This window comes from Bufo gargarizans, chromosome 3, assembly GCF_014858855.1.
Source record: "Bufo gargarizans isolate SCDJY-AF-19 chromosome 3, ASM1485885v1, whole genome shotgun sequence".
In the NCBI taxonomy this organism is placed as follows: Eukaryota; Metazoa; Chordata; class Amphibia; order Anura; family Bufonidae; genus Bufo; species Bufo gargarizans.
In genome coordinates this window covers 412,770,998-412,798,058 of record NC_058082.1, presented here as the reverse complement: position 1 = coordinate 412,798,058, position 27,061 = coordinate 412,770,998, and the positions used below count along the sequence as shown (strand labels likewise).

Here is a 27,061-nt window from a genome sequence, read left to right as displayed (position 1 = left end):
ATGTTCTCCCCGTGCTCGCATGGGTTTCTTCCCGGTTCTCTGGTTTTCTCCCACACTCCAAAAACATACTAATAAGGAACTTAGATTGTGAGCCCTACAGGGATGGTGAGTGATGCTACTGTCTGTAAAGCACTGTGAAATATGTTAGTGCTATATAAGTTTCAAAATTCTAAAATTGCAATGGATAAAATGTGCACAAATCCACACCATGCTTAATCTTGTGCAAATTTTTATGCAGTGTTTTAATAGGGGTTGTTAAAACCTCATTCACTAACATTATGATATACTTTGTGTAGATTCCACAATCGACTTGGATGTGAATACAGACACCAAGGGGGAGATTTATAAAAACTGGTGCAAAGGAAAACTGGCTTCACCTTTCATTTTTCAGAGTTCCTATGGAACATGAAAGATGGAATCTGATTGGTTGCTATGGGCAACTAACCCTGTTTTCCTTTGCACCAATTTTGTTAAATCTCCCCCCAAGTATTTGGTATCCTTTAATCCCAGCTAAGGAAAGTCTGATAGAGAGCAAATATGAATATTTGTGTTATGGAGTTATGGAGCAGACTTACAGTTATGTGCAGAATAATAGCAGTCTAACATCACCATTGTGTTTTATTACTGTTTTTGGCAGAAAAGCAGGGGGGCACCTAGCCTTTCTGCTGCCTGAGGCAAAAACTGAAAATGCCCCACCCCTCCCCAATGTCAGTTTCTTAACCTAACCCCTTCCCTTCTGTCCATGGGCCTTCGGCTGCCCCTCTCTGGCCCCTACCTGATGCTGGGGATCGCCTCACCTGGCCTCTTGTAAAGTTACATTGCTGAGAAAAAGACGTGTTGAAAAGGTTGGTTTGGCAAAGAACACACTGACTGTTTATGGACAGATGAGAGAAAGATTGTTTTTATTGGGTCTAAAGGCTGCAGACAGTTTGTGAGACGACCCATAAACACTGAATTTAAGCCACAGTACACTAAGAAGACTGTAAAACATGGAGGTGCAATCATAATGGTTTGAAGATGTGTCTCATACTGTGGAGTCAAGCCCATTTATTGCATACCTGGCGCCATGGACCAGTTTGAATATATCAAAATACTGGAAGACATCATGTTGCCTTATCCTGAAGAATAAATGCCCTTGAAATTAGTGTTTCAGCAGGACAACAACCCCAAACACACCAGCAAGCTGGAAACATCCTGGTTCTAGACCAACAAGATTGCTGTGAGGAAGTGGCCCAGCCCAATCCTCAGACCTCAATCCGGTTGAGAATCTGTGGAGTGACATCAAAAATGCTGTTTGTGATGCCAAACCCAAGAATGCACAAGTACTGTGGAATGCAGTCAGCTTGGCCTGGCATATCTGTTCGCAGGTGTCATATGTTAGTTGACTTCACGCAGTGGTGGATTATAATAGGGGCGTTTTGGACACCCCTTTACTGGTTTGCAATCACGCAGTGTAAAGTGCAGCACTGCCGCGAGCCACGGTGCCGCACTAACAACTTACAGCAAGGCCCAGAGTGATAACGTCCTGACGCTTGAATTAAGATGTTCTGTGCAGGACTTAGCACCACCTCCTTATAGGCTGAAAGCACAGGAGCATCACGGCAAGAAGAGAAGATGAAGGTGACGGATGACGGCTTCTTTGAGGGTGAGCAGAGTGTTCGGAGCACGGCACGGAATGTGGATCGCTCTCTGGGCAACATCAGCAGGCAGGCAGTGTCCTGACACAGTGCTGCTTCTAGCTTGCAGATCATGAGTACTCCCTGGAGGCTGCAGCTTGAAGTGTGAGCAATGTGGGGTTGGGAGTTAACCCTGTGGCTGAGGGGACATTTTGAATCAGCCATACCCTACAGTATGTGTATTTCTGCAGTTACAATATGCCCCCATTGTTTGAGATGAGAAAACCCCTTTAAAGGCACTTCTGGTCTTCTTTCCTGTTGGCCATGCAGTTTGGGAGGCAGATAAGTGGCAATGCAAAATGGCCACAACATTTACTGTTTATGTAATTGCAGAAAAATGGTGGATTGTCATGCAAAATATTCTCCAAAATGATAATGACAATGTCACTTATGTGAAGTGATGTTTAATCATCCTAACAGTAACTCTTAAATAGACTGATTATCCACTACTCTACCACTGTACTACTCTATATGGCGGCGATATTGTCTTTAAAAACAGCAGACACCTGGCCAATTTCCAGTTTTTTCATCTCTTCATCTGCCTAAAAAAATGTTAAGTCTTCCAAAATTACTTCATGGCACTCTGCTTGGTAATGCTAGGAGTCGGGTTCCCAGCCCATTTAGAGTAGAAGAAATACTGTCACGGACGTTCCCGTGGCAGGTACCAGGAGATCGGAGAGACTGGCAACTTGTGGGTTAAATTGACAAGTTCACTGTGGATCTTATTGTTTGTGTTTTGGTGAATGCTACACCCCTTGCTTCAGGTGTTGCTTGTTGGTAATTTACCTTTCCCATAAGTAGACGCTTCTCACTATTGGAGGTGTGGTTTATAGATTTTCTTCCTGCCTTCTAACTAGCTGGTCGGTTGTACTGTGTGGTGCTTCTGGAGTTGCACATTTTCTACTTTTAGATGAGTCTTGTATTTTCGTATTGTGTTTATTATATTCCCTGTTGTTGTATCTGGGCCTGAGACAGAGACTTCTATTTATCCATCTGGGAGAAATGGGTTGTCTCTGGTCCTAACCTTATTCCAGGGACTTTTAGGGAAATAAGGGCCTAGGTATCCTGCATATGAATATTCCTACCTTCAAGGTCTATTCATATTGATAGGTAGTTATGGCCCGGATTAGGGTTGTTTAGGGGGTGACCTGTTCCTTCCCTAGTTTCCAGGCCCAGTTACTGTTCCCCTTACCCCCTGTGTTTAGTGTGGAGTTTTCCCCCACACTCTTGTGACAAATACTCCAGCAATGTGTTGGCAAAGTCGTGAAAATTTATTGAAGGCGCAGCTGTATACAACGTAATGTTTTGGCCTCACTTGGCCTTTATCAATCTACAGCAAAAAATTGATTATATCACATACAGTAAGTGAATAAGGATACAACAGGTGAAATGGTTACATGCATGCACAAATGTTAAAAAAAATATGGAAAAAATAATAGGGAAAATAGTAATAGTCAATTTTATCTTGGTGTTTTAAAGTCTGATCCCCCATGGATACTTCAAGCCAGGTAAAGCTGTGTTCAATTGCAGAATCCATAGGATGAATCTGTATGAGTGGAGAGAATAATCAGGAATATAGTCTAAGCTTATGATGTGGATGTTCTACATATTGGGATTTTACATACATGTTAATTTTCTACATACAGGTGAAACTCTAATAATTAGAATATTGTGCAAAAGTCCATTTATTTCAGTAATTCAAATGAAAAGGAATTGCATTAATGCAGCTTAAATTTAGAATTTTGTGAAAAGGCTCAATATTCTAGGCTCAAAGTGTCACACTCTAGTCAGCTAATTAATCCATATCCCCTGAGCAAAGGGTATCTCAAAATTGTGACTTTGGGGTTTCATAAGCTATAAGCCATAATCATCGAAATTATAACAAATGAAGGCTTCAAATATCTCGCTTTGCATGTAATGAGTCTGTCTCATATATTAGTTTGACCTTTTAGGTTGCATTACTAAAATAAATAAACTTTGCACAATATTCAAATTTTTCGAGTTTTATCTGTATTTTGCTAATGGTAAAAAAAAAGGGGAGAGAGAATGAGCCCCACTATCAAAAGTAGGTAACCAAATTACATGCAGTAATATCCGCAAATACCATACTCAGCAAAGAGTCCCTGCTTTTAATTAACTTGTGCCGCTGTAGATAGGGATAACAGAAAGCGTGCGCTGTATAGAGATGTGCAACAGCACTATAGGAGACGCGCCACCTGTTGTGGTACGGCACACTCTTTTAAATGTGCGTGCCGGCCATGGGAGGAGGCTGCGCGTGCGCGCTAGCAGGGAGAGCGTGTCAAGCCTCTTTCTGAGAGAAGCAGGAGCCGGAGCTTGTCAAACCTCGTTCCAGAAATGAGTGTGAGCCAGAGCGCTCCTATTGAAACCGATTCCTTGTATAAGGGTCCATTCACATGTCTGTAGAATGTGTCCGCATCTATTCTGCAAATTGCGGAATGGGTGCAGACCCATTAATTCTCTATGGGGCAGGAATAGATGTGGACAGCACACAGTATGCTGTCCGCATCCGCATCCACGATCTTCCGGTCGCAGCTCTGGAAAAAAATAGAACATGTCCTATTCTTGTCCACAATTGCCCATTGTTCTCCCTTCACAGTAATAATGCCCATTGTGCCCCCTTCACAGTAATAATGCCCTCTGTGTCCCCTCCATAGTAGAAATCCCCATCGTGCCCCCTTAATAGTAGTAATGCCCTCTATGCTAGTAATGCCCATTGTGACCCCTTCACAGTAGTAATGCCCTCTGTGCCCCCTTCATAGTAGTAATGCCCTCTGAGCACTGTGCCCCCTCCATAGTAGAAATGCTTATTGTGTCCCCTTCACATTAGCAATGCCCTCTGTGCCCCTCCAGAGTAGAAATGCCTATTGTGCCCCCTCCATAGTAGAAATGCCCATTGTGCCCACTTAATATTAGCAATGTCCATTATGCCTCCTCCAAAGAAGAAATGCCCATTGTGCGCCCTCCAGAGTAGAAATGCGCATTGTGCCCCCTCCAGAGTAGAAATGTGCATAGTTTTCCCTTCACGTTAGCAATGTCCTTTGTGCCCCCTCCAGAGTAGAAATGCCCATTGTGCCCCCTTCACATTAGCAATGACCATTGTGCCCTCTCTGTGTTAAACAAAAAGCAAAAAAAACACAGTAACTACTCACCTTGTCCCATTCCTGAAGCTCACAGTCCTCTCTCCCCTGCAGACACAGATCGCTTTGCAGCACTGTGTGGGCAGAGCTAATGCAGATTCCCAGGCTGCAGGCTCAGCCCACACAGGCCGGCAGCGCGATCTGTGCCTGCAGGCTGAATGGTGGAGCGGGGAGAAGTCTTCCTGCTCTACCATTCAGAGCGCCGCCAGCCTGAAGGAGGGGAGGAGCGCAGGGAACTAAGCGGTGAGTGACAGGACCCTGCACCTGGGACAGACCCCCCCCCCCTCCTTAGTACTTCACTGCTGCAGAGCGCTCCTTGAGGAGAAGGCAGAGGAGCTGATAAACTGCGCCAGCCTTCGCCTTGGCTCCCCCACTCTGACTAAACCTTTCACGACTTTGCAAACACATTGCTGGAGTATTTCTTGTACAAAAAAATGAATAAAAATGCCATACACACCAAATTGATATTAAATTATATCAATAAAAGTTACAGATCACCCCAAAAAAATGAGCCCTCACACACAACTATAAGAAAAAAAAAAGTTATGGGGTTTACAATATGGTGGTACAAAGAAAAAATATTTTTTTCCAAAGCTTTTCTTTTTTTCCAGTATTAAAATTAAACAGAAAAAGCATAAAAATGTGGCGTTGCTATAATTAAACTAACCTGGAGAATGATGGTAACAGGTCAGTTTTACTGCATAGGGAACGCTTTAGAAACTAAACCCACACAACTATGGCGCAATCAATTTTTTTTATATTTTTTATATCTTTATCCCATTTAAATTTGTTTTCCCCTACATTGATTGCCATATGCCACATTAAATGGTGCCATTAGAAAGTGCAACTCGCCCCACAACAAACAAGCCCTCACCATGGGCGTCCGCAGGGAGGGGCAAGGGGGGGCAAGCGCCCCTCCCCTGGGGCCAGCAGCACTGACTGATCCGGGGGGGGCAACTGGGCAATTGCCCCCCCCCACCCCAGCTGCTCAGAAGTGTGGGGGGGGGGGGGGGGCGGCGGCGGGGCACAGGGAGATTAACACTTCCATTGTGGAAGCATTCATCTCCATAGTCATCTGTATCGCCATCCACAGGACAGCGATACAGATGACTATGCTCTGGATCCGCCACTGCACAGCTCATGCGTTATTATACTTTAGGATAATTAATATGCCCCTCCCCTTCATTACATTCTCAGAAACAAGCAGAGCATGGATGTCAATAAAATTATGCACCCCCCTGGAAAAAGTTCCGCGGACGCCCATGGCCCTCATATGGCTATGTGGGGCAAGAAGCACTATTGGGGGACATATGGGACAATAAGCACTATTGGGGGACATAAAACTACTGGCAGCACTACTGGAGGCGTCATCGGGAGCAGTGTAACTACTGGGGTTTCTATAGGGGGCATTATAACTGCTGAGGGTACTTTAGGGGGTGGATGATGGAAAACTGAGGAAAGTAAGATGTCTGTGTGGTCAACTCTGCAGAGACCAGACGAGGCTAAAATAACATGGTGGTCTGCTTCCAGTGGAGAAGATGAGGAAAATGAACATCTACATGAGGAGACATCACTGAATGTAATATGTGTTTGGTGTTATCTGCTATGGGTGACCATGTGTAATTTAATGCCCATCAAAATATTTCTTTAGCACTATGGCTTGGGGGTGGGGGTGGTATTCTGGGTAGCATACAATTTTTATTTTTTCTCGTGGGGCCCAAGCTTGAGGAACAACCCCTGGCCTTTGGGCCACTTAATCCGGCCCTAACTCCATGCCACACAGATGTAAAGCAGTTATAAAAATAAAAAGGGTATACAACTAAATATCAGTTCAGTGATTAACAGAAAAGCTAAACCTGTAAGCAAATTTCTGATTATAGTGGAAATATTCCAGTTTGTAACTGAAAATGCAAACACTGCTATTTGTTTGAACAGCCTATTATTCCTTTTTCTTCATTTTCAGTTTAAAAATGTATATTTTGATCATGACTTCATTTGGAATTGAATGTGCCGTGCTCCCAGTGCCTTTGTATATACGGAAATAAATGCTATTATGATGAATGAGCTTTTTCTCAGTTGTTTTAGTCACACTGCTATTATTTTGCACATAACTGTAGTCCTCAAGATCATCTGTGCGTGATATTTTGAGTATATTAGCCAGCAGAATCACTTGAGAAAACTATAAAACAATGTACAGTCATTCACAAAATGATGAACAAATAAAGGAATAAGAGCTTTAGAGAAAAGTGATATTACCAGTTCATGTTGTCAGCTTGCTATGCTGGTGCGGTCGGCCATCCACTTCAGAGGCATATTATAAATTACCATCTACTGCAACATGTATAGTCCATACAATAATTATAATTACTCCTTGGGTAGAATATTCTGTGTTGTTTAGGAAACCAAAAACCTTGGTGTAAGATAAGCTTCCTTGACAAGATGACATGGCATTCTGGGGATGTGTCAGCTAGAAGACTATAGATAAAATGCTTCTGCTTTTTTTGTTTTTTAACTTTTAAAGAAGGTAGAACAATACCAATCCTTACCTCAAAATAACAATTATGAAAGAATAGTAAAAAAAAATAATTATAAAAACCCTCATTCTCCACCTAAAGAAGATGCTCCACTACTCCATTCCATCACAAAAATGTGTTTATAACTAATAGTATTTAGGATTTTTTTTTCCACTGGGACCATATCTTAAGTAGTTCTTCATATATAATAAGAGGTCAGTTCCTCGATCCTCCTTATCTCATTATCGTTATTGATCCAAAGAGAAGTTTAGGAGATGTTGTTTATCTCCATAAAGCTGGTATTCATGCTCAAGCTCCCATAATCCTGAAACATAGTAAATGCCTTTTTATATGGTCCTAACACTAGTTTCACACTAGCGTTGGGGAGCTCTGGCAGGCTGTTCTAGCAGGAAACAGCCTGTCGGATCTCTCTGGATCTGACATTGCCAGAAGCTACATGAATGCCGTCCGGCTGCAACCCAACAAATATGACGCAAATACCGCTGCACACAGAAGTAGTTATCCAGCCAATTTTCAGCAAATATTGCGATTTGCGAATAGATGTCCACCTGTCCCTATTATAGTTCATAGGGCCGGATTGCAGCCGGACGGCATTCATGTAGCTTCTGGCAATGTCAGATCCAGAAAGATCCAGAACGCTGTTCCCTGTGTTACAGTGATGGCCGTTAAGGTGCAACAGTACATAGACTATTAAATAGTCTGTAAAATGAGGAGACCAATTGCTGAAGTGTTGTCCCATTCTTGTCTGATGTAGAATTTTAACTGTTCAGCATTCCTGGGTATTCTTTGCCAGATTTTTTATTTCATCAGGTAGGCCAATTCAGCACCTGGACTCTTCTTCTGTGTAGCCATGCTGCTGTCATGGATGCAGTATGTGATTTAGCATTGTGTTCCTGATATATAAAAGTCCTTCCATCAGAGCATAAGTTGTTCTAAAACCTCTATATATTGTTCAGCATTGATGGTGCCTTTCCACATGTGTGAGCTGCCCACACCATAGGCACCCTTACCATCAGAAATGCAGGCTTTTGAACTGTGTGCCGATAACAAGCTGGATGGGTACTCTCCTCTTGTGTCCACTGAACCGTCCTTTGTTTCAAAAAATAATCTTACATTTTGATTCATCTGACCACAGAACAGTTTTCCATTTTGCCCCTGTCCATTTTTTATGAGTTTTGGCCCAGAAAAGATGGCGGCTACAGTTTTAACGTGCAGTAAACCCAGGAAAGGAGTAGGGTAGAGGACAAGAGTGGTGGTAGTTGCACTGAAGGTGGTAGTAGAACTTATAGTGGCAGCCCTCGCACAGGTGCTCTCTGGGCAGTGTGCTGATGGGAGAGCCGCACTCTTTGTTCCACCTTTCATTTTTCAAAGGAACTGTGAAAAATTTAAGGTGAAATCTGATTGATTGCAACTGAGCCAGTTCTACTTTACACCAGTTTGATAAATCTCATTCAATGTGTTTACTAAAACTGGTATATGAATGCAGTTATTGTAGTTCAATGCATTCACTAAAACTGCATAGCATCTTGACACAATACAATGCATGGAATGAAACTGCTATATTAACCCCTTAAGTACAGGGCCCATTTTTTGTTTTGCATTTTCATTTTTACCAATAGTCATAACTTTTCAAATTTTCGGTCTATATACCCATATGAGAGCTTATTTTTTGGGAAAGGTTGTATTTTAAAGGTACTATTTAATTTACTATGTCTAATAATGGAAAATGGGGAAAAAATTATTTGTAGGGTTAAACAATTCTGCCAAGGTTTTTGGGGTTTTGACATCACAGCTTTCACTGTAAGCTAAAAATGACATGACATCATTATTCTGTGGCTCAATACGAATATGGCGATACCAAACTTGTATACTTTTTGTCTTTTTTTGTTTTACTACTTCTAAAAAATAAAAACCTTAGAAATAATGTTTCTTTGAATCGCTATTTTCTGACAGTCATAATTTTTTTTATATTTCCGTCCACAGAGCTATATGAGGGCTTATCTTTTTGTGGGACGAACTGTAGTTTTTATTGGTATCATTTTTATGCAACGTATAACTTTTTGATCACTGTTAAGAACTCCCCAGTAACCGTTCGGTTATTTTACCTCCCTGCTACCTAATCCCCGTGGATACCTACTCCTTACAATGGACGTACACACACTTCCGAGACATTCAGTCTGCTTCTAACCACAAGACTGATCTACTTAATTAAAATACACAAGATAACACTTTTGGCCATTGTTTTGGAAATAACACAGTGATTGCTTGTAAGCCATGTGACCAAGCCCTGTTTTGTAAATTGAGTTTCCAAAACTCCTTTGTCTCACTGGCTCAGAGGGGGACTTTGATGCTGTTTAAATTGAATGCCCTTGCTTTCCATTAAGGCCCCTTTCACACGGGCGAGATTTCCGTGCGGGTGCGATGCGTGAGTTGAACGCACTACACCCGCACTGAATCCTGACCCATTCATTTCTATGGGGCTGTTCACATGAGCGGTGATTTTCACGCATCACTTATGCGTTGCGTGAAAATCGCAGCATGTTCTATATTCTGCGTTTTTCACGTAACGCAGGCCCCATAGAAATGAATGGGGTTGCGTGAAAATCGCAAGCATCCGCAAGCAAGTGCGGATGCGGTGCGATTTTCACGCATGGGTTCTAGGTGACAGTCTATTCACTGTATTATTTTCCCTTATAACATGGTTATAAGGGAAAATAATAGCATTCCGACTACAGAATGCTTAGTATAATGGTGCTGGGAGGGTTAAAAAAAATAAAAAAGTTAACTCACCTTATCCCCATGATCGCCTAGTTCCCGGTCGGTCTCTTCTTTAGCTGTGGCTAAAGGACCTTTGGTGATGTCAGATCACATGCTCCATCACCATGGTGATGGACCATGTGATTGGAGCATGTGATCTGACATCACCAAAGGTCATTCAGCCCAAGCCCACAGCTAGAGAAGAGACCGACCGGGAACTACACGATCTTGGGGATAAGGTGAGTTAACGTTTTTATTTTTTTTAACCCTTCCAGCACTATTATACTAAGCATTCTGTATTCAGAATGCTATTATTTTCCCTTATAACCATGTTATAAGGGAAAATAATAGAATCTTCAGAACATCAATCCCAAGCCCGAACTGCTGTGAAGAAGTTCGGGTTTGGGTACCAAACATGCGCGATTTTTCTCACGCGAGTGCAAAACGCATGACAATGTTTTGCACTCGCGCGGAAAAATCGCGGGTGTTTCCGCAACGCACCCGCACATTTTTCCGCAACGCCCGTGTGAAACCAGCCTAAATGTGTTTTGTTCCAGCAGTAAGCTTTGGCTCCTGTGTGGATTATTATGCAACACCAGCGATATTTTACTCTGTGGATGCTTGGTGATATTATTTCATGGGAATAAGGGAATGACAGACAGTAACTCATATTCAGACTGTCACAATCACTGTTATTCAATTTTTTGGGGACGAAAAAGTAACGTAAAAATGGCCAATCATATAGTTTTTTTCACTACGGGATTCACCACGCGGAAATTATTTAAAATATTTTAATAGGTCAGACATTTTCGGACGATACCTGATATGTTTACTTTTTTATTAATATATTTTTATATCTATATTGTATTATTATTTTTTACTTTTATAGTAATAACTTTTAACCCCCTTTGGGGGCTAGAACCCGGGATCTTTTGATCTCTTGTCCTATTCACACTAATAGAGATCTATTGGGGTAAATGGAATTCAGACTGCCTTCCTGCTAAGCTGTGCTTGGCAGGCAACTCACTATGGCAGGCATGGGAAGCTTCGGAAGTGTTCAGGCTGCCATAGTAACCGATCAGAGCTCCACGATTTCACTACGTGGGCTCAATGGAAGGCAGAGGGAGCCGCATCCCTCTGCCTAACTCCACAGATGCTGTGATCAGTGTTGATCATGGCATCTGGGGGGTTAAATGACAGGGTTTGGCACAATCACCGTTCCCTGTCATTGCAGCCAGATGTCTGCTTTATGATACAGCCGGAAACCGATGCATATGGAGCGTTCTCTCCGCCTGCCGGATCCATACATTCCCTTAACCACCATGTCTGGTATGTCATGGTAGTTGAAAGGGTTAAGCAGTTATGGCAGTATAATGCATTCACTAAAACTGCAAGGTATATTGACACAATATAATGCATTGAATGAAACTGTTATACTGAAATGCACTAAAATGCTTAATTACAAACCGTAGCTAAATTGAAACTTTAATTTTAAATTAAGTTTTTTTAAGTGCATTTTTCAGTAAAGTAGGATTGCTCAGATGCTCATAAATGGGCATTCCCCATGGACAACAATTCTGGAGCATCTATTCTTATTACTCTTTGATATACCATTCCTTAATTATTACTGCTAGACGCTATGAATAAATTACCAGCAGTTTGCAGTAAACGCCTAGCCTTGATTTCCACCTCCTATGAACCTGCAAGTGCAATAAAAAGGATTTTAACCATATGGTGAGTGCTAGGTTTTTCAATTGTTCTGGGACTGCAAGGTTCAGATGGGTGTTACCATTTGTGGGTGTGTCTTTTCACAGTATGACACTGGCAGCACTGATTGATTAGTGTCAGACTGTGCAGAGACACAGTCTAATGAAGGGGTAACATGATAAAATTACATGGACACCCCACCTTCTGGGGTCACTGAAGCTGTACAGAGGAAGAGATGAGGTTGCAGGCTGTGATTATTCCTCCTGATGCCATATGCAGCTTTTCCCCTCATATGCATTTTTTACAAACATACCTACACGCACCCACAGCAAAGAAGTGTGCTCTCCTATTTCAAACTACTGGAGTGCACCTACAACATGGAGCCTATTTTAACCTTGATGTGATCCATAATGTCCTTGATAGTGAAAGGGTGACAGATTATGTGTGGTTTTCTATGGTTACTCCAATGCATCTAAAATTAAGAAAGTTTGCATCCATAGTTTCTAAGCAGACTAATGTGTGTCCATGGTAACAGACTACAAACAAACCACTTGTAGTCTGACCCTGCAGTCATAATCCTTTTCATTTGCCTTCTAGCTTGCTACTATGCACTTTGTATTACTCTATTAATAACATGAAATTAGTCTACATATTTATTCAAGGCATTTCACATGTCACATTCATATGTCTCATTTCAACATGGTTAAAGATGGAAAGGACCCCCAATGCGTTGGGAATTCATGCTTGAACAATGCCATTCATGCATGTTATGTTTGGTATGACATTCAATAAAACTCTAGAGCAAAGACATCTTCTGATGCACCGAGTACTTAAAGGGAACCTGTCATCAACTTTATGCTGGTCATACTAACGGCAGCTTAAAGTAGAGACAATTTGTAAAAGTAGACCAGGCACTCTATATATGTAGCCAACAAGCGAGGTATTTATTGGATAAAATGCAATCAATTATAAAAATCACATAAAATAACAGTAGCGCCCTAGGTAATATTAAATTAATAGCAACAATCTATCAGCAACAATTATATCAAATGTATCATTAGCAGCAGCAAAATATAGCGAAGAGCAGTGATGATTTCAAATCTATCTACATGAACCGCGAGTGCAAATCAAATATTCATTTTTAGCTTCAGTAGGAAAAACTGCCAAAGTCTCTTTCAAATGAATTGCCCACGTGCCGGGTCAAAACAATGTCTTATGTTACTACAATTCCACTCCTGGCTAGTTTGTAAGTCACCAGTCTTTGCGGTATAACGGGAGAGACTAGAGGGTACAATGTAGAAAGCAAAGTGGCGTCCCACTTAGTTGTACTTGCTCATTCAATGTTACCTTACTCTTGCTCGGTTCCTGTCTCTGAATGCCGACTCGGTGATCTATAGTGGAGTAGGTGTCAGCTGACTCTGTATCCAGTGTTGTCAGCAAATTCTGCGCTCATTGAAATCGAGTATCGCCAGGGTTTTTCGTTCCAGGAACTTAGGTCAAATCCAGGGGAGATGCCAGCATGCCGGTGCAAGGTACACCCATACGCGTTTCGGGGGCGTGGCCCCTTCCTCAGTGGTTACCATCACTGCCCTTTGCTATATTTTGCTGCTGCTAATGATACATTTGTTGCTGACATTTGTTGCTGCTAATTGATATAATTGTTGCTATTAATTTAATATTACCTATCGGGCTACTGTTATTTTATGTTGCTATTTTATGTGATTTTTATAATTGATTGCATTTTATCCAATAAATACCTCGCTTGTTGGCTACATATATAGAGTGCCTGGTCTACTTTTACAAATTTTCTACAACCCCTTTGTGGCTGGGTGGGCCACTTAGACCAAGAGCACCTGTTCCACATTGTCCAGCTGGAGTGATCCACAGATATTCCTTTTAAAGTAGAGACAGGTGAGTTGATTTCAGCAGTTTGTCATTTAAAAGTTAAATGTAAGTGGTTGCTGAGAACCAACATGACAATCATTGCAGACTGGGCCTGGAAAAGAGTCACAGCCACCTGAGAAGAGTCATGGTTATTCAGAAATTCCTACTCTCCTGCCCACCTGCTGAGGATTGACCTAGTTTTCTACCTAGTTTTCTCCCTTTCTCTGTAGTAGAAAACTGCAAATCATCAGCAGATGGGGAGAGAGCAGGAGATTATGAATAACCAGGACTCTTCTCAGGGAGATTTGACTCTTTTCAAGGCCTGGACTGCAATGATTATGATGCTGTTTCTCGGCCATCACTTACTTTTAGCTCGTGAGTGACACACCGCTGTGACACATTTCTGTCATTATTTTATGCTGCCTCCTCAGTGAGGTCAGCATAACGTTGATGACAGGTTCTCTTTAACCTAATTTTATCAACATATGACCCACATTTATTAAGACTGGTGTACGAATGGACTGTAATGATTTCAGAATATGGAATCAGTCCCTGCTATCAGTCTTTTTGATAACTAGTAGTTTGGTGAGTTAAACATTTCTATATCTGTTAGTATCAATGGAATTGTACATTATGTGCATTTTGCCCCAGAACTGTCTTCTTTGATAAGCTCAAAGCCCACTATCCAGAGATCAGTCTTTCCCATAATCTACTGTACGAAATCTCGCCAAGGGCTATGGAGTGTCAAATCCTAGTACCCTCCCAGCTGAACGTCAGTCATCCTGACCCACATCCCCCTCTCATTTTAACTCTATCCTCTCCTGTTTTCTTCTTGAGTTTACATACTTCCAATGTAGTAAATCCAGTATAAATTTTGTAACCGGTATATCTCCATTACATTGTCAGTTTACCATTGCTCAGGAAATCATCTTGTGTACCCTTTTATGTAATTGGGCCCCTATGTTACTGGCATTTAGTAGGTATGTAATGAGGTAAAGTTGTTGTTCCATGAGAGACAATCCATTTCAAAATGCGCCATGGGGGCGATCAGCTCATCACCCTGCATCCCACCCTCTTAAAGTGTCAAAAGGGTTTTCCAGAGTGGGGAATGGTATAGCGTAAAAAGTAGCCTTAAATCGTGTAAAATCCCCATCCAACCTGTGGTTGTCACTGGTCTGGGAGCAATGGCATCCTGTACATCACTTCAATCACTGGTCCTCAGTGCGAAAGTGCCATACACCCAAGAATCAATATTGTGGCCAGGGATTAGCTGCAGTGGTCATGTGAATGATGCATGTGATGTCATCGCTGCAGGATCGGCAGAGACCAACACAGCAGCAGGGGATTTAACAGTTGAATAATGAGTAATTGTTACTGACCCACATATATTTGAGTATACTATTTATATTTGGTGTCGCATGAAAGGGGTATTCCCATCTCAGACAATAGGGGCATATTGCTAGGATATGCCCCATTGTCTGATAGGGGTGGGTCCCACCTATGGCATCCACACCTACACCGAGAAAGGAACGGGAAAGGTGGTGGCCAGAGGACCCTGGGTTTTCCAGGATCCGGCCACCATCAAGCTCTCTCCCCACAGAAGTGAAAAGGAGCGCACCCAAATATTTTCGGCAGCCCCATAGAAATAAATAGAGGGTGGCTGCGCATGCACAGTGCGCCCTCTGTGAATTTCAGAGATCCATTCTCCTCTGGGACTCGCACCTATCAGACAATGGGGGAATATCCTAGCAATATGCCACCATTGTCTAAGATGGGAATAACCCTTTAACATTTGATTTTAAAAGACATTTGCCTGTCACGACAATTACAGTTCTGTCATTTTCAGGATGCATCAATTCGGAATACATACAATATCTGTCATGTTCAAACCATTTATACAAAGCACTTTCTTTTCAATTGTAGGAGTCCCATGTAAAGAACTAGGAAACCAGCCTGACAAGTAACTATAGGGTATTGATATTTGTTGACTGACTGATTATTTAAATGTCTTCTGTGTCATACCTCTTCAATTGACATCAGATTCTGAAAAGCTCAGAATAGGCCATCAATATCAGATGGGTCCAACACCCTGTACTGTGGGGTTTACAGAGCGGGTAACTGCAGAGCTGCTCCCATTGAACTGCATGGGGGCAACACTGCAGTTACCAGCTCTATCCACTACACAGTGTATGGCGTTGTGTAATTCTGGCACCAATGTGATATAGTAATAGCTCCGGTAACAACCTCCGCCTATCTGATATTAATGTCTGTCCAATCACTTGAATGCCCACTGTATAATAATCAGCTGTTTTCCAGGGGTACCAGAAGCTGGACCTCTGCTGATGACAGTCCCTTCAAGGCTGCATGATCTGTTCTACAGCTTTTGTCATTGACCTCTATGGAAGAGAAAAAAACTAGCAGATCAGTAGTCATGTTGTAATGGTGTAGCGGCGTATACTAATAACGTCAGAATTGTGGAGAGTGTCTGAATGAATGTGAATAAAGTGCTTTGGGTCACTGACAGGATAGCTTTTCTCACAGAGGTCTGATTTGGGGTTCTCCAGTCTGAAAACAATGTGGATATGACTGTATTTGGGAATCTAAAGTACTTTTGTATAAACATGTACAGTTGGAAAACTACAGGGTAGATATATTAAGCTTCAGTTTTCTGGTGTAGTAAAGTCACAAGTTTTTGTCCCTTTCTGACACTCTTGCCATATTAGTGCGGAGGGAGTGGGCCAAGGTCACACCTCCGCGGCCCGACACATTTAACAGCATGTGCGCAAGAAAACTGGTGCACATTATGCACATTACACCCGAAAACGACTTAAGCCCCTGGCTGGAATAAATATCGGTCCTGGTGCAGCAGGGGTTCCAGTTGTTTCACTATTATTAAGAGGTTTGTGTCTCTTAATAATTGTTAGTTTAATTCCACTTAGTCCCTATAGAACGTCCTTATACACTTGCTGAAATAATTAAGACATAACTTATTTTTGTACTAGCAGAAGGACCCGGCTTTGCACGGCTATATTCCATCTATTTCACTTAATGTGTATGTGTGTCCTTAAAATATATATCGACAGTATCTCCATAACAGTGAACTCCAAAGCCCCCCACCCCTTAACACTGACCCCCATACAGTGCCCAGCCTTCTTAAAATACAGCAGCCCATCCCCTTAACATTGACCTTCACAGCAGCCTGCCCCTTTAACAGTGAGTTTCACAGCACCCCACTCCCTTGACAGTGACCTCCTCAGGGGCCCGCCCCCTTAACAGTGACCTCTACAGCACCCTGCTCCTTAACACTAAACTCCAAAGGGGACCGTCCCCTTATCTGTATCCTCCACTGTTCCCTGCCCCCTTAACAGAGTACTCCACAGCACCCGTCCCTTTAACAGTGACCTCCACAGTACCCCGCTCCCTGAAAATTGCTGGAAGCTGAAAACATCCCAGTTCTTGCATGGCCAGCATACTCACCGGACATGTCACCCATTGAGCATGTTTGGGATGCTCTGGTTCGGTGTATAAGACAGCGTGTTCCAGTTCCTGGCAATATTCTGCAACTTCGCACAGCTATTGAGATGTGTTGCACTGCCTGAGGCAAATGGTAGCCACACCAGATACAGTTTTGCCCCCGTAAGGCAAAACTGTGCACATTTCAGAGTAGCCTTACATAATTGTGGGCAGTCTAATATTCATGATGTCTAATCAGCACCTTGATATGATATGAGGTGGGATGGATTATCTTGGCAAAGGAGAAGTGCTCACAAACACAGATTTAGACAGAATTGTGAACAATATTTGAGAGTAATGGGTCATTTGTGTATGTAGAAAATGTTTCAGATCTTTGAGTTCAGCTCATGCAAAATGGGAGCAAAACCGAAAGTGTTGCTTTTATATTTTTGGTCAGTGTAGATTTTATTTTAACCTTAACAAACACACTATGCAAGACTAGTGATGGGCGGCAGGGGCAGAATTCGAATTCGCGATATTTCGCAAATATTTGGTAGAATATTCGTCATATATTCGCAAATTTCCGATTATTTTATTGATCGTGAAAAATCGGCAATGTAATATTTGCGTAATGCTCACAAAATACAGGCGTGGGTCACTATAGCTGCATTTTTCAAGCTGCTAGAAGTTTCCTGAGACTGGAGAAAATGGTTGGACACAGCAGAACATTACAATAGCTTTGTATGCAGAAAGAGTGCTCCAATATATTTGCGATTGCAAAATCGGCACTAATGATACAAATATTGTGGCGCAATACGTGCAACGTATCATTTTAAAAGGTCTGACTACTTATTAGTGATTGGTTCACTAAGTATTGTTGTGAATTTGTGACATCACAGCACTATGTATGTATGTATGTAGCATACATACATACAGCACCATGTATGTAGCATGTATATATGGACAGCAGTCAGCTACACTATATCACTATCTAACCTACACTGACTATCTCCCACTAACTATCTGTATTATATATAAGCTAACTAATGTAATGACACAGGAAAGCAGAGAGCACAGCAATAACACTGCTGTCTCTCCCAGATCTGCAAAATACTGCATACAAGGGCTGCTGGGGAGGTTCTTATATAGTAAGGGGTAGGCAGCTTTCCTATTGGTTGCTAGGGATGTTGCTAAGCTCAGACAGACATTGCAGCCTTCTCATTGGCCCACAAGCAAGAAGGGAGGTTACAGATGAAAAAAAAAAATCTAGAATATTCGAAATTACGAATATATATCACTATATTCTAAATATTCACAAATTCTCAAAGTGCCGATATCCGCGATTAATATTCGCAATTTGAATATTCACACCCAACACTTTGTGAGACTAATTAAAACTCTCAGTAGGTGACAGCCTTAAGCCTCTTGTTGTATCTAATACATATGATGTTAAGTTGGTTGCTGTTTGTTTCTTACCAGCAACATTAGTAATTAGTAATAGAGCAACAAAGTGGACAGCTTGTTGCGCACCATTTGGTTACATTTCTGTCTCATTTCCTATTCTTTTCCTGTGTATTGAAGATCAGGCTAGACTATGTCTCCTACTGCTCTAAAACACACAAACACGTTCTCTGCCTCCCTACATGTTTTGCCGGTAAACCAGCGTCTTCAGAGGATCAGGCAGGTATCTCTGTGGGGGCGGAGATCACTTTTTATTAGATAGGTTGGTGACATAAAACTGCGGGGGACCTATGTGAGGAGATCTTTTATCTATCTGCAGCTAAGGTGAGTGTTCTGCTTTGCGTCATTGACTGTTGTATAACACTAGTCAGACAGCTTAACAATAATTCAGAAGTCAAGAAACGTGAGACATCAGATCTGTTTGTATTCTCTTTTCTGAATAACTTTTTTAAAACTACAATATAAACATAAACAAAAACATATGTATCAGTACATTACATATAATACAGTAGCCTCACTTCATCAGTGAGAGTACTCACAGACAATTCCACCATTAGTCCAGGAATAAATAAAGAGCTCCTCTGCATGCAGCCTGCAAGATCCAGGAGCAGTGATGAAATGGAGGAAATACAGTTCCAGGTTAAAGGTTACTGCCTCTGGCTCAGAGAACAATACACTTCCTGTAAAGTTCTGGCGAAGTAGAAACTAACTTTGACCACTAGATGGCAGCAACGTCAAACATAATATTTCAGTACAATCTTTACAGCACATTACATACATTATAATGCAAAATAGGCGGAACACTCCCTGTCTGGCATAATTATTATGTCACTACCTAAATAACTACTGCTATGCAGAAAAAACATATAAACAGGAAATGGAATCCTAGCTAATCTGAAACCAAAACTATGACGTCAGTTATAGGTCTAAGATACATTTTGGAAGTCCCATTCTTCGCAATCTTGACCTCCACCTTCCTAACATTGCCATCCCTGCTTGGTAGAGCATTGACAATAAGTCCTACAGGCCACTCGTTCCTGCTCTCTTGGCTGTCCTTCAACAGAACAACATCACCCACTTTTACATTTGGGCGATCCTCAGTCCATTTCCTACGGCGTTGCAGATTCGACAGATACTCCCTCTTCCATCTTTTCCAAAAGGTGTCTGCCAAGCATTGTACTTGCTTCCATTGTTTAGCATGAACTTGTGTTGTACTTATGGTTCCGGATGGAGCAGACAAAGAGTTCACCTTTTGAGTCAACAACATTGCTGGGGTAAGGACCATAGGTGTATCTGGGTCAGCTTCAGGCTCTATGAGTGGAAAAGCATTAGCAGTGTCTATATCCTCACAGTGTGGTTGGTACAGAAAGGTTGGGCCTGAGAACCAAATAGTGTTCTGAAGGCATGCTGCTTGAGTAGGCCTAGTGGCATAATCTGCAGGGTTTTGATCTGTAGATACATAGGACCACTGATCTGGATGTGTAGACTGCCTTATTCTATTCACTCTGTTGGAGACATACAGATAGAACCTCCTAGTGGTGTTGCAAATGTACCCTAGGACAGTCTTGCTATCAGTGAAGAATTTCACAGCATCAAAATCAGTGTCTAGTTGATCTGTGATTAGGTCAGACATTTAGACTGCAAGTACAGCAGCACACAACTCTAAACGAGGAATAGTGTGGGCTGGTTTTGGGCTTAATTTGGACTTTCCCATGACAAATCCAACACGACACACATTTTCTGCATCAATTACTTTCAAGTAAGCTACTGCACCTATAGCTGTAGTGGATGCGTCTGAGAAGATGCATAGTTCTTTCCTGCAAGCTGATGATAGAGATATGGGCACATAGCATCTGTCTATCTTTAGGTGCTCTAACGCTTGCAAGGATTCTGTCTATTGAACCCACTCACTTACTCTCTCTTGTGGAAGCAATGCATCCCATTCATTTTTCCCAGATGACAGTTCACGAACTAAGGCCTTACCTCTTATTGTCACAGGTGATACAAACCCTAGGGGATCATAGAGGCTAGTTTACGGTGGATAGAATGCCTCTACGTGTAAAAGGCTTTTCCTCTGAAGAAACTCTGAAAACAAAACTATCATTTTCTAGATCCCAACTTAGGCCTAGGCTTTTCTGCAAGGGAAGGGCGTCTGTACCTAGGCAAAGATCTTTAAGGTCCTTAGCTCTGTCTGCTACAGGGAAGGCTTCCATTACTTTTTGGCTGTTGGAAGCGATTTTATGAAGACGCAGATTGGATTCTGCCAGCATTTGCTTTGCTTTACTGAGGATGGAGATTGCATCTTCAGGTGTGCTAGCAGAAGCGAGTCCATCATCTACATAGAAATGTCTCAATACAAAGTGTTTGGCTTCTTGTCCATAGCACTCTGCGTTTTTCTGGGCAGCCTTTTGCATGCAGTATATAGCGACTGCAGGAGAGGGGCTATTGCCAAATACATGCACTTTCATTCTGTACTCGACAATTTCTTTGTCTATGTCATTGTCTTTGTACCAGAGAAAACGTAGAAAGTCTCTATGGTTTTCTCTGACAAGAAAGCAATAAAACATTTGTTGCACATCTGCTGTGAAAGGAACAGGCTCTTTTCTGAAGCGCATGAGGACACCTAGCAAAGTATTGTTTAGGTCAGGGCCACTTAACAGTACGTCATTTAAAGACACTCCTTTATACTCTGCGCTGGAATCAAAAACTATTCTGATTTGGTTAGGTTTGTGTGGATGGTAAACACCAAACATTGGTAGATACCAGTGTTCCCTGTCTGTCTCAAGTGGTCCTGCAACTTCAGCGTGATCATTGTCTAGCATCCCCTTAATGAATTCAGTGAAATCTCTTTTCACTTCTGGCTTTCTCTGCAGTGTTTTGCTGAGTGAATGCAAACGCTTCATGGCTTGCTCCCTGTTACTAGGCAAAACACGCCTGGGTGTGCGAAAGGGGAGAGGAGCCACCCAACTGTGATTGTCATCTTGGTAGGCCTTTTTATCCATAATCTGCAAGAAGATCTGATCTTCTATAGAGAGGGCCTGTTTATCATCATCTTTAGTTTTCTGAAATACTGTTATCCCTAGATTGTCTGTCTCAATGTTGGAATTGACTTCTTCTTTACCATATAGTGTAGAAAAGTCACAGTGTTGTGTTGACCTGCCAAAGCTTTCCTTGACAATGAAGTTGTTGTGACAGGGACTGAGAAGGGATGTGCGTCCATTTGTTAACACAGACGTCTTTGAAGTGCTAACGTTGTCAGGCTGGTGCACTGTCCCCAGGCAAACTTCTCCTACAATGACCCATCCCAGGTCCAGTCTCTGTGCATAGGGGGCATTATAAGGTCCATTGATTTGCTGGCGTACCTTGTGTACCTGAAGGATATCTCTTCCAAGAAGTAGAAGGATGGAAACATCTGGCTCAACAGCTGGGATAAGGTGAGCAATTGAGCGGAGGTGGGGGTGGTGATGAGCTACTTCTGGAGATGGAATCTCAGTTTTGTCGTCAGGTATCATGCCACACTCTATTAGGGTAGGAAGTGGAAACTGCACTTTCTTATTGAAGGATTCAATGGTAAAGTCAGTAGCTCTTCTCCCTGTGGTTTCAATTGTCCCCGCACATGTCCTTAGAGTGTATGGAACTGCACTTGCCTTAAGGTTAAGGATATCAAAGAAATCTGACCTTGCAAGGGATCTGTTACTCTGTTCATCTAGCACTGCATACATTTTCACCGCCCTTTTTCTCTTGCCAGTGGGATACACAGTCACTAGACAGATTTTAGAGCATGATCGTGCACTCTTGCCTTGTCCACATACTTCGGTGCAATTGGACATTACAGAGGAGAGTGAGGTCTCTTGTTGCTCCCTGCCCTGATCTTTCCTGGGTTCTACAGTCTCTAGTGGGACAGGAGCAGGGCCGGGGTGCAAAGCTGCAATATGTCTCTCACTGCCACATTCTGTACATTCTACTGGTATTTTGCATTCTTTGGCAATGTGATTAGTAGATCCGCAGCACTTGAAACAGATGCAGTTTTGTTTAAGGAAGGACATCCGCTCTGCGATGGGTTTGCTTATAAAGCCTTTGCATTTCTTTAGTGGATGTGGTTTTTTGTGTATTGGACAATGTCTATCAGGGTTTTCTATGGTGTGTACCTTGTGGGTGCTTTGGTAGTCTGTGACTTCTGAAGGTACAGCTGTTTTGTGTGTGGATACAGAGGTCCTACCGTGAGGTCTGTGAGGTCTCTCAGGTCTGTGTGATTGATTGCCGTTGGTGGTGAAGGCAAAACTGGGATCACTTCGGATTTTCGCTTGCTGTCGGACAAACCTAGAAAACACAGAGAAAGGAGGAAAAGAGACTCCATAATCTTCTTTGAATTTACCTCCTACAGACATCCACTTGTCTTGCAGATTTGAGGGTAGCTTCTCTACTATGGGATTAGTGCCTCTAGCTGTATCTAGATACGAAAGTCCTTGCAAGTAGCCATCCTCTTTGGCATATTCTATCTCTAGTAGAAGATCACTTAGTTCTTGTAGCCGCACGTTGTCTCTGTAGCCCACCTTGGGAAAGACTTCAAGTTTTTTCAACAGTGCTCCTTCTATTACCTCTGGGGATCCATACGTTTCTTCTAGTCTTTTCCAGGTCATGTTGAGTCCTGCTGCAGGGTTGAACAGGTTTGCTCTTCTCATCCTCTTAGCATGCTCTGCTGACTCGGTGCCAAGCCATTTTATCATTAAATTAAGTGTTTCTGCTGGTGATAAGTTCAGACCTTCAATGGCATTCAGAAAGGAAGATTTCCATGCCCAATAGTTTTCAGGACAGTCATCAAATTGGAGAAAGCCTGAGCTAACCATTTCTTTGCGGATGAGATATTTGGTGACATCCACTGCACATTGTTGTTCGCGCGTGTAATCTATAGGTTGAGGTGATGGGAACACTTGTTTTTTGTTCTTAGGGGTTTCTGGTGCTTCATTCTTGGTTTGCTGGCAGCCGCTGACCTCATGAGGTTGATTGGGCCTGCTCAGGGGGTATGTTGATCTCGGCCTGAATTCCTTTGCTTCAGGTTTAAGAGACTGTTCCTTTGTATGCGCATCAGTAAGGTTTTGGATGTACTCATTTGTATGATCTGCAGAGAATAGAGGTTTTTCTGTAACCTCTGAGTCTTTATATGATCTTTCACTTCCTGACCGACTTGTTCCCATGTAGGCAGCGGCCTCTGCTTCAGCAGCAGCAGCTGCAGTCTGTCGCTGCAGGATGAGCAATTTTGATTCTAAAACCGCTTCTTCTTGTGCTATGGCAGCTTCCCTAGCTGCTCTTTCTTGTGCTATGGCAGCTTCCCTAGCTCTCTCTTGTGCTAGGGCAGCTTCCCTAGCTGCTGTCTCTTGTGCTACGGCAGCTTTCTTTGCTGCTAACTCCTGCATCATCATGGCTTCTTTTTCTGCGTACTGTAGCTGGACGCGGGCAGCTTCTGCCTTGGCATGTGAAGTTCTGGACACATAAGACTTTGCATCGTCTTGCTGGGCACTGGGAATGTTCTCCCTGCCTTGCTGTGTCGGCGGTAGCGTGACATCAGCCTGGTACTTTGTTCCTGATCTTAGACTCATGCTGCAGTAATGGCGTCTCAGTTTATTCCAGACCGCCACGTGGGTTGTCTTTTTACTGTTCTGCTTTGCGTTATTGACTGTTGTATAACACTAGTCAGACAGCTTAACAATAATTCAGAAGTCAAGAAACGTGAGACATCAGATCTGTTTGTATTCTCTTTTCTGAATAACTTTTTTAAAACTACAATATAAACATAAACAAAAACATATGTATCAGTACATTACATATAATACAGTAGCCTCACTTCATCAGTGAGAGTACTCACAGACAATTCCACCATTAGTCCAGGAATAAATAAAGAGCTCCTCTGCATGCCGCCTGCAAGATCCAGGAGCAGTGATGAAATGGAGGAAATACAGTTCCAGGTTAAAGGTTACTGCCTCTGGCTCAGAGAACAATACACTTCCTGTAAAGTTCTGGCGAAGTAGAAACTAACTTTGACCACTAGATGGCAGCAACGTCAAACATAATATTTCAGTACAATCTTTACAGCACATTACATACATTATAATGCAAAATAGGCGGAACAGTGAGTATACGGCTAGTGGTGGTTGGCCACCTCCTCTCTGTGCGCTGCCCATCTCACCGTCTGTAATACCAATCCTCCGGTCTCTTCAGCTGTGCTGGAATTTCGCGCATGCGCGCCGACTTAGACATTTACTTCAAAGCTAAGCCAGTACTGCGCATGTCCTGGAATTTCATATCTCTTCATTGCAACTAGCCTTACAGAATGATGACGATATCTACTGTTTGAAATCCGTCTACAGCAGTGATGCCCAACCATTTTTCGTCTGAGGGCCGCACTAGATATAATATAAATTTCGCAGGCAAAAAACAGGTAGCTTTGCCAGAAAGAAATGCAAACACTGTGAGGGGGCACTGACATTTCCTGCGGGCAAGATGGAGATCAGAAAGAAGTAATTTCTATTAATCCTAGAATTATCTACGGGAGAGGAAGAAACCTAAAAGAGATGCTGGTGCATAGTCACGTCCAACAGAAAAGATAAGTTGAAACATGGCTAACCACTAAGGGATCATACCCCTGTGGGAGTTGCACTTTTTGCACACTCATGAGTCCTATAAAAGCATTTATAAACCCAGTTGATGGGAAAAGATATGAGATAAGAGATTTTATCAATTGTGAAACCATGGGTGTAGTATACGCTATCCAGTGCAACTGCCCTAAATTGTATATTGGAAAAACGGTCCAAGAACTAAGAAGACGCATCTCTAAACATCTGAGCAGTATAAATACCAAAGATGACACCCTCCCTCTCTAGACATGTAAGGAATTGCCATCAAGGAAATTCCTCTAGTTTGAAAGTATGGGGAATACAGCGAGTTAAAACAAGCCCAAGACAAGGAGACATTGATACAAAATTGCAACAGGAGGAAACTAAATGGATCTATCGCCTGAAATTCCTGTCACCGTCAGGACTCAATGAAGGCTTTACCTACTCATCTTTCTTTCTTTTTTATTTGATTATTTTCACCTATTAGTCATCTAAATGAATGAACACCAACTATAGCTGTCATAATAATATGAGAAGTATTTAGAACCGTAATACTAGAAATATAATGTAAAGAGATAAATACAACCTTTAATAACTGATCTAAAATGATGTTTAAGTGACCTACTGGAATGAAAGATCCTATAAAAAAATGAAAAAAATAAATAAATAAAATATACATATACAGTACAGACCAAAAGTTTGGACACACCTTCTCATTCAAAGAGTTGTCTTTATTTTCATGACTATGAAAATTGTAGATTCACACTGAAGGCATCAAAACTATGAATTAACACATGTGGAATTATATACACAACAAAAAGTGCGAAACAACTGAAAATATTTCATATTTTAGGTTCTTCAAAGTAGCCACCTTTTGCTTTGATTACTGCTTTGCACACTCTTGGCATTCTCTTGATGAGCTTCAAGAGGTAGTCACCTGAAATGGTCTTCCAACAGTCTTGATTGAGTTCCCAGAGATGCTTAGCACTTGTTGGCCCTTTTGCCTTCACTCTGCGGTCCAGCTCACCCCAAACCATCTCGATTGGGTTCAGGTCTGGTGACTGTGGAGGCCAGGTCATCTGGCGCAGCACCCCATCACTCTCCTTCATGGTCAAATAGCCCTTACACAGCCTGGAGGTGTGTTTGGGGTCATTGTCCTGTTGAAAAATAAATGATGGTCCAACTAAACGCAAACCGGATGGAATAGCATGCCGCTGCAAGATGCTGTGGTAGCCATGCTGGTTCAGTATGCCTTCCATTTTGAATAAATCCCTAACAGTGTCACCAGGAAAGCACCCCCACACCATCACACCTCCTCCTCCATGCTTCATGGTGGGAACCAGACATGTAGAGTCCATCCGTTCACCTTTTCTGCGTCGCACAAAGACAAGGTGGTTGGAACCAAAGATCTCAAATTTGGACTCATCAGACCAAAGCACAGATTTCCACTGGTCTAATGTCCATTCCTTGTGTTCTTTAGCCCAAACAAGTCTCTTCTGCTTGCTGCTTGTCCTTAGCAGTGGTTTCCTAGCAGATATTCTACCATGAAGGCCTGATTCACACAGTCTCCTCTTAACAGTTGTTCTAGAGATGTGTCTGCTGCTAGAACTCTGTGTGGCATTGACCTGGTCTCTAATCTGAGCTGCTGTTAACCTGCTGCGATTTCTGAGGCTGGTGACTCGGATGAACTTATTCTTCACAGCAGAGGTGACTCTTGGTCTTCCTTTCCTGGGGCGGTCCGCATGTAAGCCAGTTTCTTTGTAGCGCTTGATGGTTTTTGTTACTGCACTTGGGGACACTTTCAAAGTTTTCCCAATTTT

General features: G+C 42.3%; 1 protein-coding gene across 1 annotated transcript in view; it reads right to left on the bottom strand.

Moving 5' to 3' along the window:
- LOC122932942 (apoptosis facilitator Bcl-2-like protein 14) overlaps window positions 1-7,177 on the bottom strand; it is a 41,867-nt gene extending 34,690 nt beyond the window's left edge. Inside the window, exon 1 of the mRNA XM_044287632.1 lies at window positions 7,091-7,177. Within this exon, the coding sequence (XP_044143567.1) occupies window positions 7,091-7,098 (8 nt within the window). The 5' untranslated portion in view covers window positions 7,099-7,177. The remainder of the gene's footprint in view (window positions 1-7,090) is intronic.
- Between the last annotated feature and the right edge of the window lie 19,884 nt (window positions 7,178-27,061).